The following is a 21,453-nucleotide window of genomic DNA, read 5'->3' on the forward strand; positions in this document are numbered from 1 at the left end:
CTGTTTACAACCCCAGACCATTCTGAGTACATGCCATTTATTACCAATCTTTGGACGCTCCCCTGTAACCAGTTTCTATCCAGGTACCATACTAACAGATTTGCATATTTAGCATACATCCCATCCACAGGCCTTCCTCTGACGGCTCACTTACTTATAGATTGTTAACCGGTTTGTTTGGCAAGACCGATCTTTCGTAAATCTTTGATTACTACTAATACCGTTTTCATAAGCAAATTCTTGTATATAGTTTAACAGCGTTTGTCGCGCTAAAGCACTTCCAGGCTGGAGCAGGGACACTGGTGGAGGGCAATCAACATTTAGTTATAGCGCAATTGCAAGATATTTAATAGCATTAAAAATCATTGAAAAAAATATGTGGCCTAGGTGAGGAATGGGGGGAATGTGGGCTGGTATTAAAGTATAAAAAATTGGGTAGTCAAAGGCGAAAACATTCCATATATCCTGGGTTGTACCTCCTGTGATATGCGACAGTCTGGAGGTCAACACTGGAAGGCAGCAGCATGCTGTTGAGCAGAAGCAACTCTGGTAGTAAAGACATAAACAGAGTAGTGCCAATCTGAGTGCATAGATTTTTTTAAGGCAAGGTTTAATGACAAGTATTACACTCACTAGACAGTGGTGGATATAAAGCACATCTGTGATGGCTACTGAAAACGTCTCAGGACTCTAGGGCGGCTTCAGACCAGCGCAGTGGTATCGTACTCTGCTGCACCGATGTCTTCCGGTGTCCTGGGCAGGATGCGGAGTGTGCAGGAGGAAGTAGTCCGCAAGACGTCACAGGTGCTGGGTGGTCAGCTCCAGGATGATGCTAAGATGTGCCTTATAACCACCGTCTAGTGAGTGTATTATTTGTCATTAAACCTTGCCTTAAAAAATCTCTGCACTCAGATTGGCGCTGCTATTTTTTTTTTTTTTTTTTAATATATAGTTTAGTTTATAATACCCTCCAACAGTTTACATACCAATTGATGTTAGGCTGACTGGTCTGCCATTTCCATGTTTCCATGTGTGTGTGTGTGTGTGTGTGTGTGTGTGTGTGTGTATATATATATATATATATATATATATATATATATATATATATATATATATATATATATATATATATATATTCTCGGTCCTTTTTTTTTTTTTTTTTTTTTTTATAAACACTGGTACCATTCTAGTCAGCTGTTCATAAAAAGGAATAATGGTATGGTTTTAACCTGGATAAGTTGTTTGAGGAGACTCTCTGGTGTAAGCCCATCTGGTCCTGGTGATTTATTTGCGTTTTTCAAGTCCTTTTTTTGGACACTGGCTTCTGTTAGGGTACATTTTATGTTCTGTTACTAGCGACACAGTCTTGATTTATTATACCTTTCCTTTTCCTTTGCAATAGAACAATACATTTATTACAATTGCCTTGTCATTTAAAAAAAAAAAAAAAAACCCTGATCATCCATTATGGGGCCAATATGCTCTGACCTCGCTTTACTATATTACATTTTTAAACATTTGAGGGTTTTGTTTAACTTTTTTTGTATGTCGTGGCCTATTTCATGTCTTAAATTTCTTATTGTATTCCTTGTATTGGAATGACAATTGACACAAGTTGAAGCTGCTTTTATTGTTAAATATATTACAAACTCAGTGTCTGCTTGCTTTTTTTTCTTCTTTGTGGTGTAACTTCAGATATGACACCCATTAGGAGCTGGACGTAACGCAACTCATTTACTTTTCAGTTTTTAACTTGATTTAAGCCTAAAGTGAATAGTGTGAACAAGCCAAGATAAACTTTGTCACAGAGCCAGTGCATTTTGGGGACTCGGTACTCACACTCCTCAGGGCCTAAAAACTGGTAATGAATTTGCAAGAGATTCTGCACAACAGTTACAATGTAACGGGTGTTTTGACCAAACTGTTGAAAATCAAAGTCCATCAGCAGCTCCTCAAGCACTGTTTTTTTAACCATTTGGTCAAAATTCATGATGCATTGTAACCATTGTCCAGCATTTGGGCCTTCATAAAGGGGGGGGGGGGAGTGTTGGTTTTGTGACAAAGTTTCTGAAATTGCCTCAGAATAAATCAGTATCTAGGTGATTTCGTTTGGGTGTGACACTTCAATCTCATTCCCTAAATTACAAACCAATGACACAGTGGAAGTCCCTTGGCATTGAGAAGCTGCCACCCTAGGTATCCAGACATTCTAGTGAAATACCTCTATACCCCCTTAACAGGAAAATAAGATACCAGCATTATCCATTAATGGCAGCTCCTATGTGTCTGTCTTCAGCTTCACTTTAAATGGATTCCATGACAGGATAAAAAAAACCTGCCTTAAAGCAGAGTTCCAGCCTCTAAATAATGTAAAAGTCAGCTACTACAAATGTAGCTGCTGACTCTTGATGTAAAGACACTTGCCTGTCCAGGGATCCCGCAAAGTCAGCCCCCTGAAGCCAGTTCGTCCTCGACCGACTTGGGTGCAGGTAACGGCATTGCAACTAAAGGAAACCTGCAGTGAAGCCTTCAGGCTTCACTGCTGGTTTCCTACTGCGCATGTGCGAGTCGCGGTGTGCTTTCTGAATGTCCCTGCCTTCTGGGACACGCTTAGGTCCCAGAAGGCAGCTGGGAGGGGACTAGGAGGGGTCAATGCAAATCCGGGGATGACGTCCCTCGCCGCTGCCAGGTAGGATGGAAGTCCTGCTGGAAAAATGACAAAAAACGTGGAGGGGTGGGGTGCTCGTTTTTTGTTTTACACCTAGTTTGATTTTATCCTGGAACTCTGCTTTTAGTTCAATCTGTAATTCTACTTTCCAAAATGTGTGTTGGGGCAGTGAAGCAGAACATATAATTGACTCTCTTGGAATCTAGTGAAGCAAACCAGGAGTTTAAAGATGGTTTCTGCCATCTGGTGCTACAGGTACTGGCCCCTGAAGGATGTTGGAACCTATGTAGGGTTTTCATGTGTGCGTTCTGTTGGGAAGATTTCCATTGCTTCTGAATGACGACATGAGAAGAAGTGAGAGTAATCTCCCCAATGCCGACATGGTTATAAAAGCTGTTTAGTAGAGCGAGAACCTCTGTCCGTCTTTGTCCCACTAAGGAGATTATGCTTCCACCTCCTGTATGATCACTGAGGAAATGTCTCCAATGAGGGGACGCAGAAATAGGAGCACAACAGTTTAGCATATCTAAGCTTTCTCCACTAAATATCAAAGACAAATTTGGCTGGAATTTGAGAACATTTTCCACTGGCACCAAAAGTATGAATAGTAAAGGAAAAGGGAATATTTTTCCCTTAAATCATCTCCTACACAATATCAGATGCTACTTTATTAAAGTTGGTTTTCTGCATCCCACAACTGCTCTTCCACAGGTTCCTCTTTTTCACACAGACCCATGATCCCGATATGTCTTTAGAGAAGGTTATTGTCTTCTGTGATGTCACAGGCTCCCGTTATGCAATGGAACAGCGCAGGCAAATTGGTCTTCATTTTGTGTTGGGTGAGATGTGTGATTTAGGACCGCATTCAATATGCCATTGCCATGAATGCAATAAGGTGCTCTGGTACTTGTTTCTGGCTTCCTAGGCGTCTTCTGGTGGCTGAAAGGATTTTTGAGGGGGGGTTTTCTCCCTTGTAAATGAGTGTTGTAAGAGCTGTTCTGCAGAGGGACGCTCTTCCTGTTCCCTGTCAATTTAAAACATAAGTTTAGTTATAGCTTTTGTGTTTTAGTAGTCATACAAAATCTGCATTGTCAGCAAATATTTATGCACGGTCCCTAAATTTAATAGAACTTGTATAAGGTAATTTTAACGTAACATATATGCACAGTAACGCACTGAAATATACTGCAAACGTCAAACCTGTTGAACATCCAAAGTTATACTATGCAAGGATTTTAGTTTACTTACTAGCTTTATTATGTTTGTATCCACAAATTGAAGTGTTTTTAAGAAAGTAGGAAAGGGAAGATTCTGCATTTTTTTTTTTTTTACCAGATTCATCCTTGGAGTCTATTGGAGAATCTTTCAATATGGACATTTGTCCAGTGACGGCTGTCTGATAAGGGAATTCCCTCAGTTTGGAGAGGTTTCATCTCTTTTTCTGTTGTGTCTGGGTCAGAAAGTGAAGGAAAATCTCCCCATTGGGACATTAAAAAAATAAAGTAAACAAATTGATTTAACTACTACATTCAAAGCGTAAATTAAAAAAAAAATTGCCTGCAAATACACTTTACATTTCCACTTTTGGTGTCAAATTTGAAGAATCCCCACAGCGTTTCCATTCACACAGCATGTAATAAATTATATATATATATATATATATATATATATATATATATATATATATATATATATATATATATATATATATATATATATATATATATATATATATATATATATATATATATATATATATATATATATATATATATATATATATATATATAATTTATTGAATTTTTTTTTGGTAGATTGAAAGCCACTCGGAAAAATTTGAAAGTGAAGAATCGCATTGAATTTCCCCTGATTAACCTAATTCAAACTGAGATATTTAACCCATTATTATAACATTGTTTAAATCTAGTTTAAAACTGATAATCACATCTGCCAAAACATAAACCTAGTACACACTTACTTTTTTTGTTCAACCCAGGGGGCTGAATGGAAAAAAAAAAAAATTGTCAGTGCTGATTGGCAGACCTTTTTCTATTGAACCCGCCGATACTGCCCAATAATCGCCCTGTGTGTACAGGCCTATCGACAGGGTTAATTATGGTAAACATGAACTCCCCAGCTTCCGCCTTTACATTTTCACACAAGGGGAAAAATTTAGGCAGGCCAAAGACGGTGCAAATTTCTTTCCTGCTACCACGGGTTGCCAGAAGGAAATTCGCATTTCCTGTTGAGAAATTGTCTGCTCCCGGAGGGGGCGTGCAGGGGGAAGCTGTCCCCACCGGTAAAAGACAGTGATTATAGACAGACGTTTGCAATAATTGCAAGGGAATCCAGCAGACTGGTTGTATCCAAATTTGATCAATCGATTCCAACCGTGTATGGCTGGCCTTCGTTTTGGCAATTTCAGAGAAAAAAAAGTAAAAATATAAGCAACATTTGTAAAGAATTTTTAGGTTATGCTATGTGAATGGGAACATGTAACAAAAAGTATGTGTGATCTAGATTTGGCTGCAAAGGTGGAAATACACTTTAAAGAGGAGCTCCAGGCTCCTTGAGAAAAAATAAAGTCAGCACCTACAAATACTGTAGTTGCTGACTTTTATTATTGGGACACTTACCTGTCCAAGCATTCCAGCGGTGACTTCACTCGGCGCTCGGGTGCTGCCGCTGCCATATCAGGAATGGTGAAACCGGCAGTGAAGCCTTGGTTCCCTACTGGGGCATGCGCAAAGTGGGCTGTGCTTTGTGAATGGCCCGGCATTGGGAGAAGGAGGGGGACCCAACTTCCGCATGAGTTCATCCTGGTGAAGTCAGCCGTAAGTGGGAGTAGGTACCTGTCAAAACCAGGTACCCCACTTTCTTTTCAAAAGGTGCAAAATGTGGCAGCGGAGGGAAAGGGGAGAAGGAAAATGGGAGCTCTGCTTTAAGAGACTGTAGCAATGCCAAGTGGGAGGGTCTGTCTCCTCTATCCACTTCATGTTGTAAAGGAGACACGGTCCCCTCAGCATACCTTTTAGACAAGTAGGGTTTTTGTAGGTATTTCGGCAGAGACACAACTTTGTCCTCTGGCAGTACAGGGGTGATTGTAATAAAAACTGTTCAACTTCTCAGTAACGCTGATCACAAATCCCAGAGGTGCAAAGTTTTTTTTTTTTTTTTCTCATATTTGTCAAAAAGTGGCATGTGTAATAATGAGTGTGATTTACTAAATGTGGTGAGCACGTTCTCACAATAAATTGTGTAATTATTCACTAGATATATCCAATCCTGTGTATATGATATAAGCAAACAAGCCTCGCTGTAATTAGTGTAATTTTTGTTTCTGTTCTCTACAAAGATGAAGTTTTAACTTCAATGAAAAAAATCATACAATCCTTCCATTTTGCAGTTTTGCATGCCAGCAGCGATGAGTGGCAATGTCCTTTTATTACGTTAACGTTATTAGAAAAAGTTTTTTTAACACTTGCAAATTTGATTAAAACAAATAGTCTGCTATGCTAATGAAAAAAAATAACAAAAATTGAGCAAGCTTGTAAAATGTGAAAATTGCTTATACTATTTTTCTAGTATTGACGCGACTTCCTGTTTTCCTTGGATATAAACGCAAGGAAAGCATCTGATCTTTGTGTTACCAGATGCTTTTAAAGGGATACTAAAGGATAATTGTTTACGAACATATACTTACCTCCACTGTGCAGTTTGTTTTGAACAGAGTGTCCCCGATCTTTCTGTTCTGGGGTCCCACAGCGGCTCCTCCCCGCATTAGATAACCACCTCTGGGAATCTCCCAAGGGGGTTACCTTGCGGGCATGCTCCTGTGTCATATACTTGGCGTCCATAGATGCCGAGTGTATGACTCGGCCCCGGCGCCCGTGTCATTGGATTTGATTGACAGCAGCGGAAGGCAATGGCTGCTCTGCTATCAATCTATCCAATTAACGCAGAGACTCCGTGGAGAAGAGGTTGCCGGGGACGCGCCGAGCAGGTGAACAGGCTCAGGTAAGTAAATCGGGGGGCTAGGGGGCCTGTGATTGGCAGGTGTTTTTTCACCTCAATGCATAGGATGCATTAAGGTGAAAAAACACAAAACTTTACAAACCCTTTAAGGCTCGATTCACACTAATGCATTTTTTGGTGCATTTTGCAGAAATGCAGGGAATTGTTTTTTAACGTTTTCCGATGGAACATGTTCACATCAATGCAGTGTGTCTGCGTTTTTGGAAAGGGTCGGGGACTTTTTTCCTGCAAAAAGCAGCGTTTTGCATGTAATAGAATTCAATGGACCCGCATCCAAAACGCAAGTACCGCGCTTTTGCCACGATTTGCGATTTTTTTTTTTTTAACCTGTTTATAGATAGTTGTTAAAGGAAATATAAAAAAAAATAATTGCCTGCTAAAAAAAAAAACACGCAAATCACGGTAAACACGTGTGTCGAAAAACACAGCAACCACCGCAAAAAGACTTAAAAGCAACATGCATAGGTGTGAATCGAGCCTAAGGGCAGAGGAGACATCTGGAGTCTACTATACCCCAGATCTCTCCATTAAGTGTACCTATGACTACTTATTGCTGTCACAAGGGATGCGTTTCTTTACTTGCAGTGGAGCCAACAAGCTCCCCCACAATCAACTGAGCTAACAAGCTCCCCCACAATGTCCCCATTGTCTACCAACACAGCTATTCAAACAGTGTTTTGAATAGCTGCATCATCGGCTACAGTAGCCAAGGAATGACCGCTGTGACACTGGAAGTGATGCTCGTCACTTCCAGGGTCATCGGTCGCAGGAGAGATCCATTCCCAGAGTTCCTCCTCCTTTCACTAGGGAAACCATTTCCAATGGTCCACAGCTGCCTAGTGGAAAGATGGGGGTGGGTGCCTTTTTGAGAGCCCCATAAGTGCTCCAACAGATCTATAGCTACCTAGTCACTTAGCTGAACAGAGCCATTCGCTGACCCTTAAAGCCGGTACCAAGCTCACAGCTGCTACTGCTTGATGTAAGCACTTATCTACTATGCCATTCGTAAACCTGCCTTTGTAGACCAGCGGTTAATGGAGCTGTTTTTTTACAACTGTTATCACACGATTGGAAGTGCACAATTTTCTTGTAATATTAATAGTAACCTTCACTTGGAACCTGGTTTTAAGAGTTTGGAGGGTTTCCATACTCCTTAGGACATATACTGTGTGTGATGGTCAGGTGGCCACAGACTTTTTATTTCGTTTAATATTATGCATCAATACTATAGTATAGAATATATATATTTGCATGCCTTGCCCATTGCAATACTGTTTTTATATTGGATATAAAGTGATGTGTATGTTTATTCTTTAAGCACTGCAACTAAACTTGTAAGTGATCTCCCTTGTTGAGATCTCCCATATTTTCTTTTCAGATGAGATTGAAACTTTTGACCCTCTGTCCTTCCTGGTACTTTCGCCTCCTTAGTCATGGTAAGTGACAACCACTCATACAGTAATTTAACAATGCTACACCACTGTTCCCCAAATTATAGTGGCCACTATTCTGATAAGGTTTAGTGTCATACAATTTTCTTATTGTGACATTTTGTAATTTAGTGCCAACAGTACCTGTGTTTTTACATATTATAATTTAACCTGCGAAGTTACAATCCAGTCACAAATTAAAAACCTTGACCAGGCTGTGTTGTGGATCTGACCACCTCCAATACCTTTAGGTCAGTGTTCTGGGATCACCTTGTTATGCAGGAGAGCTGTTCCCAAACATGCTTTTTTTTTTACTACTATTCCTTTATGCTGGTTTTTACAAATGCAGCAATTTAGAATTTGAATGAAAGGTTTAGCACTGGGAAACACCTTTTGAGAAAAAGTGCATTTTATATACAACTAGATAGATAAGACTAAAAAAAGGGACAAATGAGGTCAGAGGGACTTTGTTCCAAATCAGAGACAGTCCCTCGAAATCAGGAATAGTTGGGAGCTTTGCTTGTACGCCATTGAGATCGGCAAAGCCAGTGGTAAATGGGACTCTGGACAGATCTCCTGTGAATGAATAATGCAGCTGTGTGAGCATTGGATTAAAATAAAGGTCAGAAGCCTCTGTGGAGAAGAACCCCCAGATTCAGTAGGGGGGGGGGGTTGGAGGCTTGAAGACTGTGACATTTTAATGCACTTGCACCTATATTTTGGATGAGAAATTGAAGACAAAACAACCTGTTTCTTTATATAAATTTTAGCCTATGTTCACTTACATGTCAAATCGGCAGCTATTGCCGGCAATGGCAACTTCCAAAACGGTGTGGCGCCGTATCGATTCCCAAAAGTAGTTTCTGTACTACTCTTGACAACTTTGGTGCGATTTCAACAGACATCGGACAATACGGGAATGTCAGTCCTGCAGCAGTGTGAACCTGGGTCTAAGGTCTCTTAATTTAGACCCACCACCTGCCCTGCCCACCCTGCTACCCTTAAAGTAGCACTAAAGGCAAATCTTTTTTCATTTAGGATAGCTTAAGGAAAGGATTATAACCCCTGTCAATTTTTTTCCCATCTGTGTTCCACTGGGGAGATTGTCCTTCACTTGCTGTCCCATAGCCGAAGGAGGAAGTTAGAGGAAATCCCTCTAAAGTCTTCCCCGTTGGAAAAGTTTCTCTTTCTGTTCTGGTGTCGACCCTAATTTTAAAATTTTCTTTTAATTTTTCTCTTTCAATGATAACAGTAAACAGGACTAAGGAGGGGTAAGCTCAGGTTCCCAGGACTTTCAGTTCTGAGCCTGTCTTTACTACTTAGATGAATGTAGTATGGGAGTTGAAATTTCCTTGGTCCTATGGCCATTGATTCAATAGAAAGTGAAGAAAAGATTATGGCCTTAGGGTCTGAAGCTTTAAAAGGATAGCAGCTTTCTGTTAAAAAAAAAAAAGGATAGCAGCTTCCATATTTCTATCCTCACATTTTAATATTGTAAAATTCATTCACTGATCTTGGATGTCATAGTTGCCAGTAATGTGACCTAATGCACAGACCTTTTGTCACATGATCCCCACTAAAAGGACACGATATAGAGATTGGCATGGGATGTTCCCCGTGTAGCATGACAGATACTCATGTGTTTGGCAATTTGCCTTTGTGAGTTTTTGGGATTCTATTTTGTGAGGGTGTGGTGGGCACTGGGCTTTTTTGGCTACAGTTCTGTGTTGAGCATAGTTCTTTTATGTTCAATCTTGTTGGGAAAATGACAGGTCTTTAGCAAACTAGAAAATTTCACTTTCTGTCTGTGTTTGTAAATCACTCATACTTTATTGACCCACCTTATCAGGCACAGGTTTACAAAGTCTCTTGCTTTCTTTGAGAAGTGGTCAGGCAAAGTTGGCATGAATCCTTTATGTCCAGCAATATAAAACATCGCTGCCAACCTGTTCATGTGTGCCAGCGGAGGCTTTCCAGTCGCCATCTCAAACACTGTGCAACCAATACTCCATATGTCCGACTTCTCCCCGTGTCCAGACTCGCTGATTACTTCTGGTGCCATCCAGTATGGTGTCCCATGCATTGATTTCAACATTTCCCTCCGAGAGCTATTCATGCTCAGTCCATTCAGGCGTTTAGCACAGCCAAAGTCTATCAGTTTGATGACCCCGTTGGGCATTAACATGACGTTGTTACCCTTGATATCTCTGTGCACCACCCTGTTTTTGTGCAGATAGGCAATACCTTGCAAAATGTGGTTTGTAAATTTACTTATTACAGCTTCTTGCAGTGGTCCAAAATCCCGTAAAATGTTGGCCATGGATCCCCCCGGTACATACTCCATGAATATTGTCACTATGTTGTCCTGCAGACAGGTACCCAGGTAGCCGACTATATTGTCATGTTTCAGAGTCTTCAATAGGTCTACCTCCTCCTGTAGCTTTTTGTACTCCTTCTCTGCAACTTCTGAGTCTGAGGCATGTAGCGTCACCTGCTTGGCGGCAATGAGCTCCCCTTGGCTTGTAAGACCTTTATACACCTGTAGCCAAAGGACAATAAGAAATGTTTACTGTATGTACATCATCTGAACATTAGTAGCTGCTATTTTACATCTATTGGAGCGCAGCATAAAAATTAAATGGGCTAAAGCCCCATTAAACAGCTGCTGCTATTAATAATTCAAGTACCACCTCTCTGCAGGTACACTCTGTTGGGTACAAACCCTTTGTTAAACAGTTGGAGCACATTACCCCTATTCTGGCCTTAACCTAGTCCTTCTCTAACTACAAATGTATTATTTTTGCCTCATCCAGCTAGATTCTTGGATCCCCTTTGCCCATTGTTGCAACAAATGCCCAACTCATCCTCCCTTTCTTCAATAGTCACCCTAATGCTTGGGTCGTTTTTACCCACTATGGCGCCATTGTCTCTCTATCTGACCACTGGTCACTACCAAGGTGCCTAGAGCTAGGCTCCTAGAGTAGCCTATATGGTAGCCATTTTTGTCAAAGGAAATTTGCTGACTTTGCATTTGCTAACACCTTAATGCAGGGTTCTTAATGTTTTATGATTGCTAGAATGGATTGCCAAATATTCCCCTATACCCTCATCACCAAACTGTTAATCATCATTGTCAGTCCTGTAAGATTCAGGTATGACATTAAATAAGTCGATGGCTTGATTTGACTTTACATGGGGATAATTATAAGCAGGTGAAAGGATAGCATATTTATATAAAAACAGCAAATGCACAAGCTAGAAAGAGAGTCACCGCTCTAGGTGGGTCTACTATATGGTCACACGTTTAAAACAGGATTCCAAGGGTGCTGGCAGTGCACTGGGCGAGCATGAAAAGTAGATGAAAGATGGATAGCCGCACTCCAAAAAAAAACGTGCAGGTTGTCTTTTATTCAAATAAACAGCAAATACATCACCGAATCATAAAACAGGAACAGGGGAACAGCCGACGTTTCGCACAAGATTAGTGCTTATTCATGGATTCCTGAAGCACTAATCTTGTGCGAAACGTCGGCTGTTCCCCTGTTCCTGTTTTATGATTCAGTGATGTATTTGCTGTTTATTTGAATAAAAGACAACCAGCACATTTTTTTTGGAGTGCGGCTATCCATCTTTCATCTACTTTTAAATACACAAGCTAAGCTACAATTTAGTGAGCTTTTTTGTGCAAAAAAGACGATTAGAGGTACAGTTACTAAAACAAAAACCTGTCATTTGTTTTATATAGAGATTCAGTCCCTAACCCCTAAGAGGTGTGTGTACCCCCAGTTAAGGGCCCCGGCCTTAAAAAGTCAGTTCACCCCAGAGGTTATATTTCTGATGTTTCGCAGACTGGTTTCTCGCGTCTCCTGATGACTCCCATACTTTTTTTTTTAAACGCAACTAGCAGTAATAGAAACCTTTGTCCACAGACATTGACCTTGTACTTTAACAAATCTAATATACCAGACTTTACCGTTCCATACGCTCCTCTGCCCAACACCTCTCCTTTTATCCAGTAAATGGAGCTGTCATTGTTGCTAGTGTTGAAGTAGTTTCCAGACTGGTTGGAGTTATTGGTTTCCCTGTCAGTGGGGCTTGTACATCTGTTGCTCTGTAAAAGGAAAACCAGTAGGACAATCGGTTACAGGTGCATTCCAAAAGCTAATACCACCGCCAAAGGAAAAAATACTGCATATTTGTATTTAAAATCATTCTCATCGTTATTTGCATTGCTCTTCTTTGGCTTTAAAAATAAGAATGAATGGGGGAAATGACCAGCCCATCAAAGTCAAATGACTGGCTCTTTTCCAAGTCAAATGACTGGCTCTTTTCCAATGACAGAGCTCTCTGCTATGCTAAACAGAGAACTATGTGGGGCACCGTAGGCTCCACAGAGCGCACCACGTTTTATCACTTGGAGATGGGATAGTGAATGCCTTGTTCTGTTATAAATGAGAAAACCCTAAAGCTGGCCATATATTATATACAATCTTCTTATTTTAATTTCCTTTAGATTTACCTTCAACTATCTAGTACAAGGGCCTGCCTGTTTGTGTTACAAATTTAAAGTCTTTAGGTTTGACCCCATAATATATGGTTTTGGTAAATGTAAAGGAAAATTGTATAAAAGACAATTGTATAATGTATGGCCAGCCTAAGTCACACCATAGAAATTAACCCATAGCAACCAATTAGCTTTCAGTTAATTGTAGTAGGGTCTCGTTTACACTAGTGTAGAATGTTTTTCAGAGAACATTTGATTTCCTGATACCTTCCAGCAACGATAGTGCTTGTGATGCTTTAACACCAGATGATTTGTTTTTTAACCACTTAAGCCCCGGACCAATATGCAGCTAAATGCCCAGAGGCGTTTTTACAATTTGGCACTGCGCTGCTTTAACTGGTAATTGCGCGGTCATGCAATGTTGTACCGAAACAAAATTTGGGTCCTTTTCTTCCCACAAATAGAGCTTTCTTTTGGTGGTATTTGATCACCTCTGCGGTTTTTATTTTTTGTGCTATAAACAAAAATAAAGTGACAATTTTGAAAAAAAGTCAATATTTCTTTTACTTTTTTCTATAATAAATATCCCCCAAAAATATATAAAAAAACATTTTTTCCTCAGTTTAGGCCGATACGTATTCTTCTACATATTTTTGGTAAAAAAAAACGCAATAAGCGTTCATCGGTTGGTTTGCGCAAAATTTATAGCGTTTACAAAATAGGGGATAGTTTTATTGCATTTTTATTAATTATTTTTTTTTACTAATGGCGGCGATCAGCGATTTTTTTCGTGACCGACATTATGGCGGACACTTCGGACAATTTTGTCACATTTAAATTGCATTGTTTACTGTGAAAATGAGTTGCAGTTTGGGAGTTAACCAACAGGGGGCGCTGAAGGAGTTATGTTTCACCTAGTGTGTGTTTACAACTGTAGGGGGGTGTGGCTGTAGGTCTGACGTCATTGATTGTGTCTCCCTATAAAAGGGATGACACGATCGATGCAGCCGCCAAAGTGAAGCACGGGGAAGCCGTGTTTACACGCGGCTCTCCCCGTTCTTCAGCTCCGGGGAGCGATCGCGAGGGGGCGGCTAGAAACAAATAGCCGCCCCCTCATCCCGGATCGCTCCCACACGATTAACGACTGCCGTATGTACCGGGGGGGGGTCCCGATCGGACCCCCCGACCCACGTTTAGGCAGCGACGTGCGGGCACGTCGTTCTGCCTGTCCGTGCCATTTTGCCAACGTATATGTACATGCGGCGGTCGTTAAGCGGTTAATGGCCTAACCAGAGCCCATACCTGAATCCAATTTAATTTAGAGCACTTTCGCAAGGGAAGAGTGGCCAAAGAATGCCAAGGCAAGATGTGCCATGCTGATAGACTCTTACTCCAAAAGTCTGAATGCTGTTATAAAATCAACTCCATAAATGCCTTGAGCATCATGGAGAATGTAGTTCCAAAACATCTGGGGTGCCAAGGTTCGCCATCGCTGGTTTTAGGAGCTGCTGCGGTTAGGGGAAATTCAACCTCCCTTTCCTGAACACTGAAGAATCCCATTCAGGATAGGAACGGTTTGGCCGCTAGCTGATTTTGCCGCGTTTTGCATTTTCCCGTGACCTCGGTACACCCTGAAGCCCAAAAAGTGTGGAATGTATTTTAACATTTCTAATTTAAAATGACTATTTTGGAAGGTGGAAAAATTATTCCAGCCTTAATATATTGGCTAGAGAAAAGTATCCAGAGATGAAGTACCGGTAATGACTGAAGTTTAAATAACACTTGTAATGAATTAAATGATGCCCAATTTAGGATTTTGGCACCAAAATGAACGTTGTCGATTATAGTATGTATTAGATTTATTTTGGCATGCTTTTTTCAGCACAGTTGAATTATCCGTATTACTCTATTTACTTTGGATTTTAGGTGTTGCTGCTTTTTGTGCGGTGTAGAAGACTGAAAACCAATATTTCTTTCTGAGCATTTAAATGCCAATTATCCAGAATTAGGCCCTCTTTCTGCATTTCTTAAGATCGATGAAGGGGGGAACCCCGAAGCACATTGGCTTCTTTACTAAAGACCAGTGGCGGCTGGTGCTCAAAATTTTTGGGGGAGTGCAAACGAAAAAAAAAAAAAATGCAGCCACTGTGCCTATCAAATGCAGCCACTGTGCCATGCCATCAAACGCAGCCACTGTGCCATCAATTGTCACCACTGTGCCATGCCATCAAACACAGCCACTGTGCCATGCCATCAAACGCAGCCACTGTTCCAATCAATTGTCACCACTGTGCCATGCCATCAAACGCAGCCACTGTGCCATGCCATCAAACGCAGCCACTGTGCCATGCCATCAAACGCAGCCACTGTGCCATGCCATCAAACGCAGCCACTGTGCCCACTGTACCCATTGTCGCCGCTGTGCCCTTTGAAATGCATCCAGCTTCTTCCCAGCAGCAGCATAAGGAAAGGGGATGCACTGTGATGTAAGGGAGAGTGGGGGACTCGTCTTCTGATGGTGGGGGGGGGCTTTTAACATCTAATGTAAGGGGAGGGGATGCGCTGGACATGTAATCTTACAGATACAACCGGCCCTTTTGAGGGCAATCATAATGCTGATGTGGCCCACAATGAAATTGAGTTTGACACTCCTGATCTAGACCTTCTCTATCCCACCATATTCTGATTTATTTTGTTGTGTAGTCTGTCTATCTCTATCCATCTGTCCAAATTATTTAACTTCTTTATCTCCTTAGCTTTCTACCGGTAAGACTCATGATGACCGTGAAGACGCTCCTTTGGAAGAAAGGAAAAGCCTCAAGCACTTAATCTCAGGATGGGACTGCACGCCAATTGTACATGACAAAGTGTGGTCCAGAAACTTATAAATTTGTTTTGAAATTTTAATTTCGTTTTGCTTTTTATCATGACCAATTCATCCCAAAGATGGAAACACTAAAATGTAATTTATTTTTATGTGTTTTGTTATTGAAGCAGATATCTAATTTATATTACTTTAATGTCCCTCTACTTCTGACAGGTTTGACATGGTACGCCAGAGCTATGGAATAGACTATGTAAATAGTATTTACAAACTTGTTGATTTTGTTGACTCCTGACTATCCATTACATCCAGTAATGAACATCTATAGTTTTCTTGTACAAAAAAAAAAGGTGGTAAGGATGTGTCTAGGCAGTCGGAAAAGTGTAGACCAGTGTAGATGAGCTTGCCCAACCACAAGAAAACTGAACTATTTTTCTATAGTCTATATGGGCAGGTCTGAATATAGATAACGAATTCTACTTACAGTTTATTGATTCTCTTGCCTTTAGATATTGCATAGGAAATCCAAAGCTGCACTTTAATTTAGCAACGTATACCTCTTGGCACCTAAGCAGTCCATGAATTTGACATTCCAGTGCATCCTTTAAGACTGCATCTGGCAGTGTTGGCTGGGGGCTACAAGACATTTGCTCTTATTTAAAGAATACCCACTACTAAATGTACATACTAGGTTATCTTTACCATAACCAAGAGTTGCTACCAGTTTGCTGCTTTTGTGACCAACTGTTTTTTGTAAAATGTGCCCACAATTTTGGTGTGGCTGAGTAATGCGTTCACATGAATGCTTGCTGCTGAAGACAACACGTTTCACAAAATATGCAATTTTCTTTTAACCAAATCAACCCAGATGCAACATAAGTGTGGCACACAAATGTAGTGTATGTACCTACACGAAAGCATGGTGGACAATATTCACTGGAAGATACTATTAAGTAGCCAGGAACATAAGAATCCTTGACTCCAAAACTCATAAATTAGGAGGAAGCAATGTTTTCACATACTGGGCATCTGGCTCCTGTAATTTGTTCTGTTTAGTTCATCAGTTTACTAGATGTGTATCTACATACAAGGTAAAAAAAATTAACAGAATCCTTATCTCAGCATGTTCCTCTCTGATTGTTCAATATGTACTTCAACTATATCACCTCTGATTCATGGCAACCCAATGGTCAGGGATTGCATTGACTGCCAACTTGCCATCTGTAATTTGGTACTGCAATGCTCCTTAAGATGCGTTGTCATGTCTGAATAAAAGTTAGCAATCAAAATGTTATATATATCTATATATTTGTATATATTTTCACTGAAATGGAATTACACCTTGTTCTGAATCTCATTCCTGAAAGCAGCTGACAATGTTTACCAGGGTGAAGTTCTTGGCTGTTTTCCAGTTGACTTTAAAAAAAATGGACAGTAAAGATGACCAATCGCAGCTTGATGGCTGCCAAATCTGAAGCAAGGTGTAGGTCCTAAACTAAAAAATGCACTGCTACTGAATAATGTTAAAGTAGAGCAAATATACTAACCAACGTTTTTTTTTGTTGGCTTTTTTAAACTGTGTCTTGTGTTTTTCTTTTTGTAATTTCCTACTAAAATACAACCAGGTATAACAGGATTTTTGCAAGGTTCAAATATTTCACACTTGTGCGACTTTGGACATCAAAGTTGCATGACAAGTCGTACCCCATGTTTTCTAATGATAACCATTCATATATGTGCTACTTAAAGTTGCAACTTCAGCCTAGGTTCACACTGCTGCGAATTCAAAATCGCGGTAAAATGCGCGATTTTACCGCGATTTCGCGGCTGCGATTTTGCCGCGATTTCGGCCGCAATTTAATATAAATCGCGGCCCGTAATCGCAAAAAGTAGTAGAGGAACTACTTTTTGAAATCGCAGATGAGGCGTCGCACTGATTAGGACAGTGCCATTGCCGACAATTGCCGCCGATTTGAGATGCGATTTGACATGTCAAATCGCATCTCAAATCGTTCCAAATCGTACCCAGTGTGAACCAGGGCTCAAAGAAGTTCATGCACTATTTTGGTCCGACTTTCATGCAACTTGAAGGCCATAGACTTTAATATTAACCCTCAAAGGTTGTATGAAAGTCGTACCTGAATGTTATACCATCCAACAGTGGGTCCAACTTTGCAGAGGCACAACAAGTTACATCCATGTCGAACCCCATCCAAAGTTGCACTCAAGTCACGCAACTTTGGATTTGTACAAGTGTCAATGGAGTCTTAATGTAAAATTGTGCAGGCTTACTAATAAACAATTAAGAAAGTGTAATGCAAACCATTTCTGCACTGTGAAGATGAACTTGCTAAAGTAGAACTAAACCCTCCTCTCCTTTTCAGCCAAGGAAGTGGATATCTTGGCCTCTGAATAAAAATGTGCACTGTCACTACTAATGACACTGTCTGGGCAGGGGTTAACATCTTGGGCAATCAAAGGGTTAACTGTGTGCCTAGTCAGTGTTTGTGTTTACCATGTGTCCTGCTTTTACTAGGGGGAAGAGATGGATTTTAGTCCCGGCTTTGCAGAAAGACCAAATCTATCCCCCCCTCCCCCTTGTCAGAACTCAACTCTGCCTTGTTTATGTAGGCAGAGCCCATTTCTGATTTCCTGCCTGATCGTCTGGTGCCTGTGGACAGATCGACTTCTGCTGTGAATAATTACGACAGAAAGCAGCCTGCTGTCGGCACACGTAGGCAGAAGTTCAGGGTCACGTGTATATATACAATTATCTGGCGCACAGCTGCCGCCTTGTAGCAGTAAAACTACTATAGGGCATTCAGCAACTGGTTAAATGCATTACAGTTTAACAAAACCATTGGATTTTAGTCGACTAATGTGCTGAAGATTTTAGTCAATTAAAATAACACTAAAACAATTCAGATGACTAAAATACAACTAAAACTGCATTTTAATCAAAAGACTGACTAAAACTAAATCCACATTTGACATCAAAATTAGGATTAATTTAAATGTTCCCTTTTTAATGGCTCACATCATTTGTTACCTGTATTGAATCCATTTTTCTTCCAGATTTATCAGCATGTTGCTTGCAGTCAATGTTTATACTTTGATCATTGTCTTGGTTCTCCATAGTTTTTGAACTTTTGGACTGTTCATCAATCTGTTCCAAATACCTTTTGAAAGAAATCAGCATGTCACTGGTTCCACTGTTGTGTTTGCTGTTCATTGAGATAGAAGTGCTGTACAACTGATGTGATCTTTCTCTTTCACGGTCTTCAATCAAGATTTCCTCCTCATTTTTCTCTCTTGAGTTGAGATTTTTCAAGGTGGCTTTGCCTAGTGAAAGCTGAAGACCTTCTGATGGTCTTCTTGTAGCACTGATCTGAGGCGGTAGTCCAACATCTCCTGCTTCAGATATGTGTCCTCTTTGTTCCTCATCTTTTTCACTGCTTTTGGTTTTGGCCTGAGGTCCAACCTTTTCTATTCCATTTCTCTCTTCTGGTGTAACAAGATCAACATGTTCCTTTTTCAAATTTTGAATATGATTAACTTTTCCCACTTCTTGGAACATTTTAATGAAGATGGTTTGAGCTGCTTGATTCCCAGTGAGTGAGTTCTCTATTGTGGCTTCTTTAATGATGGATAAATCTGCAAAATCTTGATGTGGGAGGTCTGATAGGTTTTTTAGTTTATCTGTATTAATTTCAATAACCTTTCTCTCATCTTTAATGGTTTTGATTTCCCAATCTTTGCCAGATATAATGACCTGATTGTCCTGATTTTTCTCAGAAATATCTTCTGCAGCCACCGATTTTGTCAACAAGTTTTTACGTTGACTGCTTGTTGCAGAGGATTTTTTCCTGTTCCCAGGTTTCGTGCTTTTTGAAGATCTTGCACTGCTATCTCGTGAAGACCCTGATCGAATACCTTTAGAGGAACAGCTCCTAGTGGATGAGGCAGAGCCGGCTTCCTTACGGCCTTTTCTATCGTCTTTAGAACATTTGATATAAACTGGACTCTCAAACATTTGAAAAATACCTGGGCCATTGTTTTGTGATTTTATCTCAACAAACATATCACTGTAATGTATGTCCTGGAAATCGTCCGCAGACTTTGCTCGAAGAGCCATGGCTGGATTTACAGGAGATTTGGGTCTTTTCTTTGTATAAAGGGATAACTGGGTTTGTGAACGTTGGCTGTTTCGCTCTGCACTGCCCTGTTTGGGCCTGCCTTTCTTTGACAGTCTTGAGGGTGAAGGCCCAGAAGAGTATGCCAAAGTGGGCAAGGGCACACGTTTGCCACTATTTCTGTTGGACAGAGGCCTTGAAAATTTTAGGTTAGTTGCCGAGTTGCTTCTTATGTTATTAGTTTTCTTACTTTTGTCGTTTTCTTTTTGGGCATTTATGTTAAAACTTCTACTGACGTGAGTGAGAATGCTCAAGTTTGGCTTTCCTTTAACAAGAGACTGTTTGACTGGAGGATAGTGAACTTCTGTTTCAGCCTCCTGTTCAGAGAAGGTGATTTGTACAAAAGGCACATAGCTTGCTCTGGGTGTCCTTGGTGAATTGTTTTTGATGGACTCTATGACTTTGCTGACATACGGTAGCCTGTTGTCATTTAATGGCATTTTGATGTTATCTTTTGAGTTTTTGTTAGACTTGTTACACAGTAGTATGCCTGTCTGGTCTTTTAGCAGGTCTTGGTCACAATTTGTAACTAATTCATTGTCTTTACTGTCATTGTTTGGCTCTCCCAAAGTTTTATGGCTCTTTTGTACTGCTAATGGTTCACTTTCAAAAGAAGAATGCGTCTTTTCTCTCCAGCTACTCCTTGGTGTCTTGCCATTCGCGTGCAGTTCAGGTAATCTGCTGAAAATTTGAGGTAGACTAGTATTGTTATGGTTCGTTGAGCTGCCTTGGTCTTCTCTTCTTCCAGAAGCAAGTCTTATGCCTGAGTGAGCACTTCTTGACAGATCACTCGTGTGGTTTACACTTTCAGAACTGGTAACACTGACCAAGCTAATCTGAACTTGATCTTTAGATAAGACCATATCTAGTCCGTCCACTGGCTTCCCAACACTCCCATGTTTACATGTTAATCTGTTGTCTTTGGATTTATCAAACTTCTCTGAGTTAAGAATGGTAATCGATCTCTCTGTTAGGCTGTTGCTTGAACTGGTCTTTAGCAGAGGTCTTAGTTTGTAGGATTTAGGGGATAGAGGGGAATAATATATTGGAGGAAAAGTCTGAAAAGAAAAAACAAAAAAGCTTATGTTGCAACTTATCATTAAAGGCTCAAAAGGATACCTGCCTCAGAATGAGTGGGGTGACATCTGCCTATGCTCTGTAGTGCCAGGGCTCACCACTGTTTCTCTTCTAACTTTCCTGATGGACAGAAGCGGACCACCCGCAGGTAACTTCTTTCTATAGGACTTGACCTAGTCAAAACATTTGCGGACTTTGTAGGCACACAATGAGAGGGAGAATCAATTAAAAAGTATACATTTTATTACAGAATTAAAAAACATAAACCACGTACAAACACCACCCTGTATGGACACAGTTACCCATTAATGCAGTTATAGAGGACTGGACCTACGGTAAAAAGATTAATCAGGGTAAGAGAAGAATTCTGATCCAGTAATGCCTCCAAAAACGTTCTTGTCTTGCGTTTCACTAAATTATTAGCTTCCTCAGGACAGATACTGGGTAGGTATCTGTCCTGAGGAAGTTAATACTTTCGTGAAATGCGTTTTTGGAGGCATTACTGGATCCGAAATTCTTCACTTACCTTGATACATTATTAAATTAATCTTTGTACCATAGGTCCAGTCCTCTATAACTGCATTATTGGGTAACTGTGTCCATACAGGGTGGTGTTTGTATGTTGTTTATATGTGTTTTTAATTATGTTGTAATTAAATGTATACTTTTTTTTATTCTCCCTCTCGTGAGCCTACAAAGTCCGCAAATCTTTTGACTTGGTC

The 21,453-nt window shown here is 40.4% G+C and overlaps 2 protein-coding genes across 2 annotated transcripts in view; one reads left to right on the top strand and one right to left on the bottom strand.

Annotated features, from left to right (window-relative positions):
• The window catches only part of CCNT2 (cyclin T2), an 81,908-nt gene extending 64,871 nt beyond the window's left edge, over nt 1–17,037 (top strand). The window contains exons 10-11 of the mRNA XM_040358094.1: nt 8,082–8,139; nt 15,394–17,037. Of these exons, the coding sequence (XP_040214028.1) occupies nt 8,082–8,134 (53 nt within the window). The 3' untranslated portion in view covers nt 8,135–8,139; nt 15,394–17,037. The remainder of the gene's footprint in view (nt 1–8,081; nt 8,140–15,393) is intronic.
• The window catches only part of MAP3K19 (mitogen-activated protein kinase kinase kinase 19), a 64,276-nt gene continuing 44,434 nt past the window's right edge, over nt 1,612–21,453 (bottom strand). The window contains exons 11-14 of the mRNA XM_040358091.1: nt 18,511–20,712; nt 12,107–12,244; nt 9,975–10,672; nt 1,612–3,692 (exon numbers count right to left, since the gene is read on the bottom strand). Of these exons, the coding sequence (XP_040214025.1) occupies nt 3,590–3,692; nt 9,975–10,672; nt 12,107–12,244; nt 18,511–20,712 (3,141 nt within the window). The 3' untranslated portion in view covers nt 1,612–3,589. The remainder of the gene's footprint in view (nt 3,693–9,974; nt 10,673–12,106; nt 12,245–18,510; nt 20,713–21,453) is intronic.

The sequence above is a fragment of the Rana temporaria genome, chromosome 6 (assembly GCF_905171775.1).
Source record: "Rana temporaria chromosome 6, aRanTem1.1, whole genome shotgun sequence".
Lineage (NCBI taxonomy): Eukaryota > Metazoa > Chordata > Amphibia > Anura > Ranidae > Rana > Rana temporaria.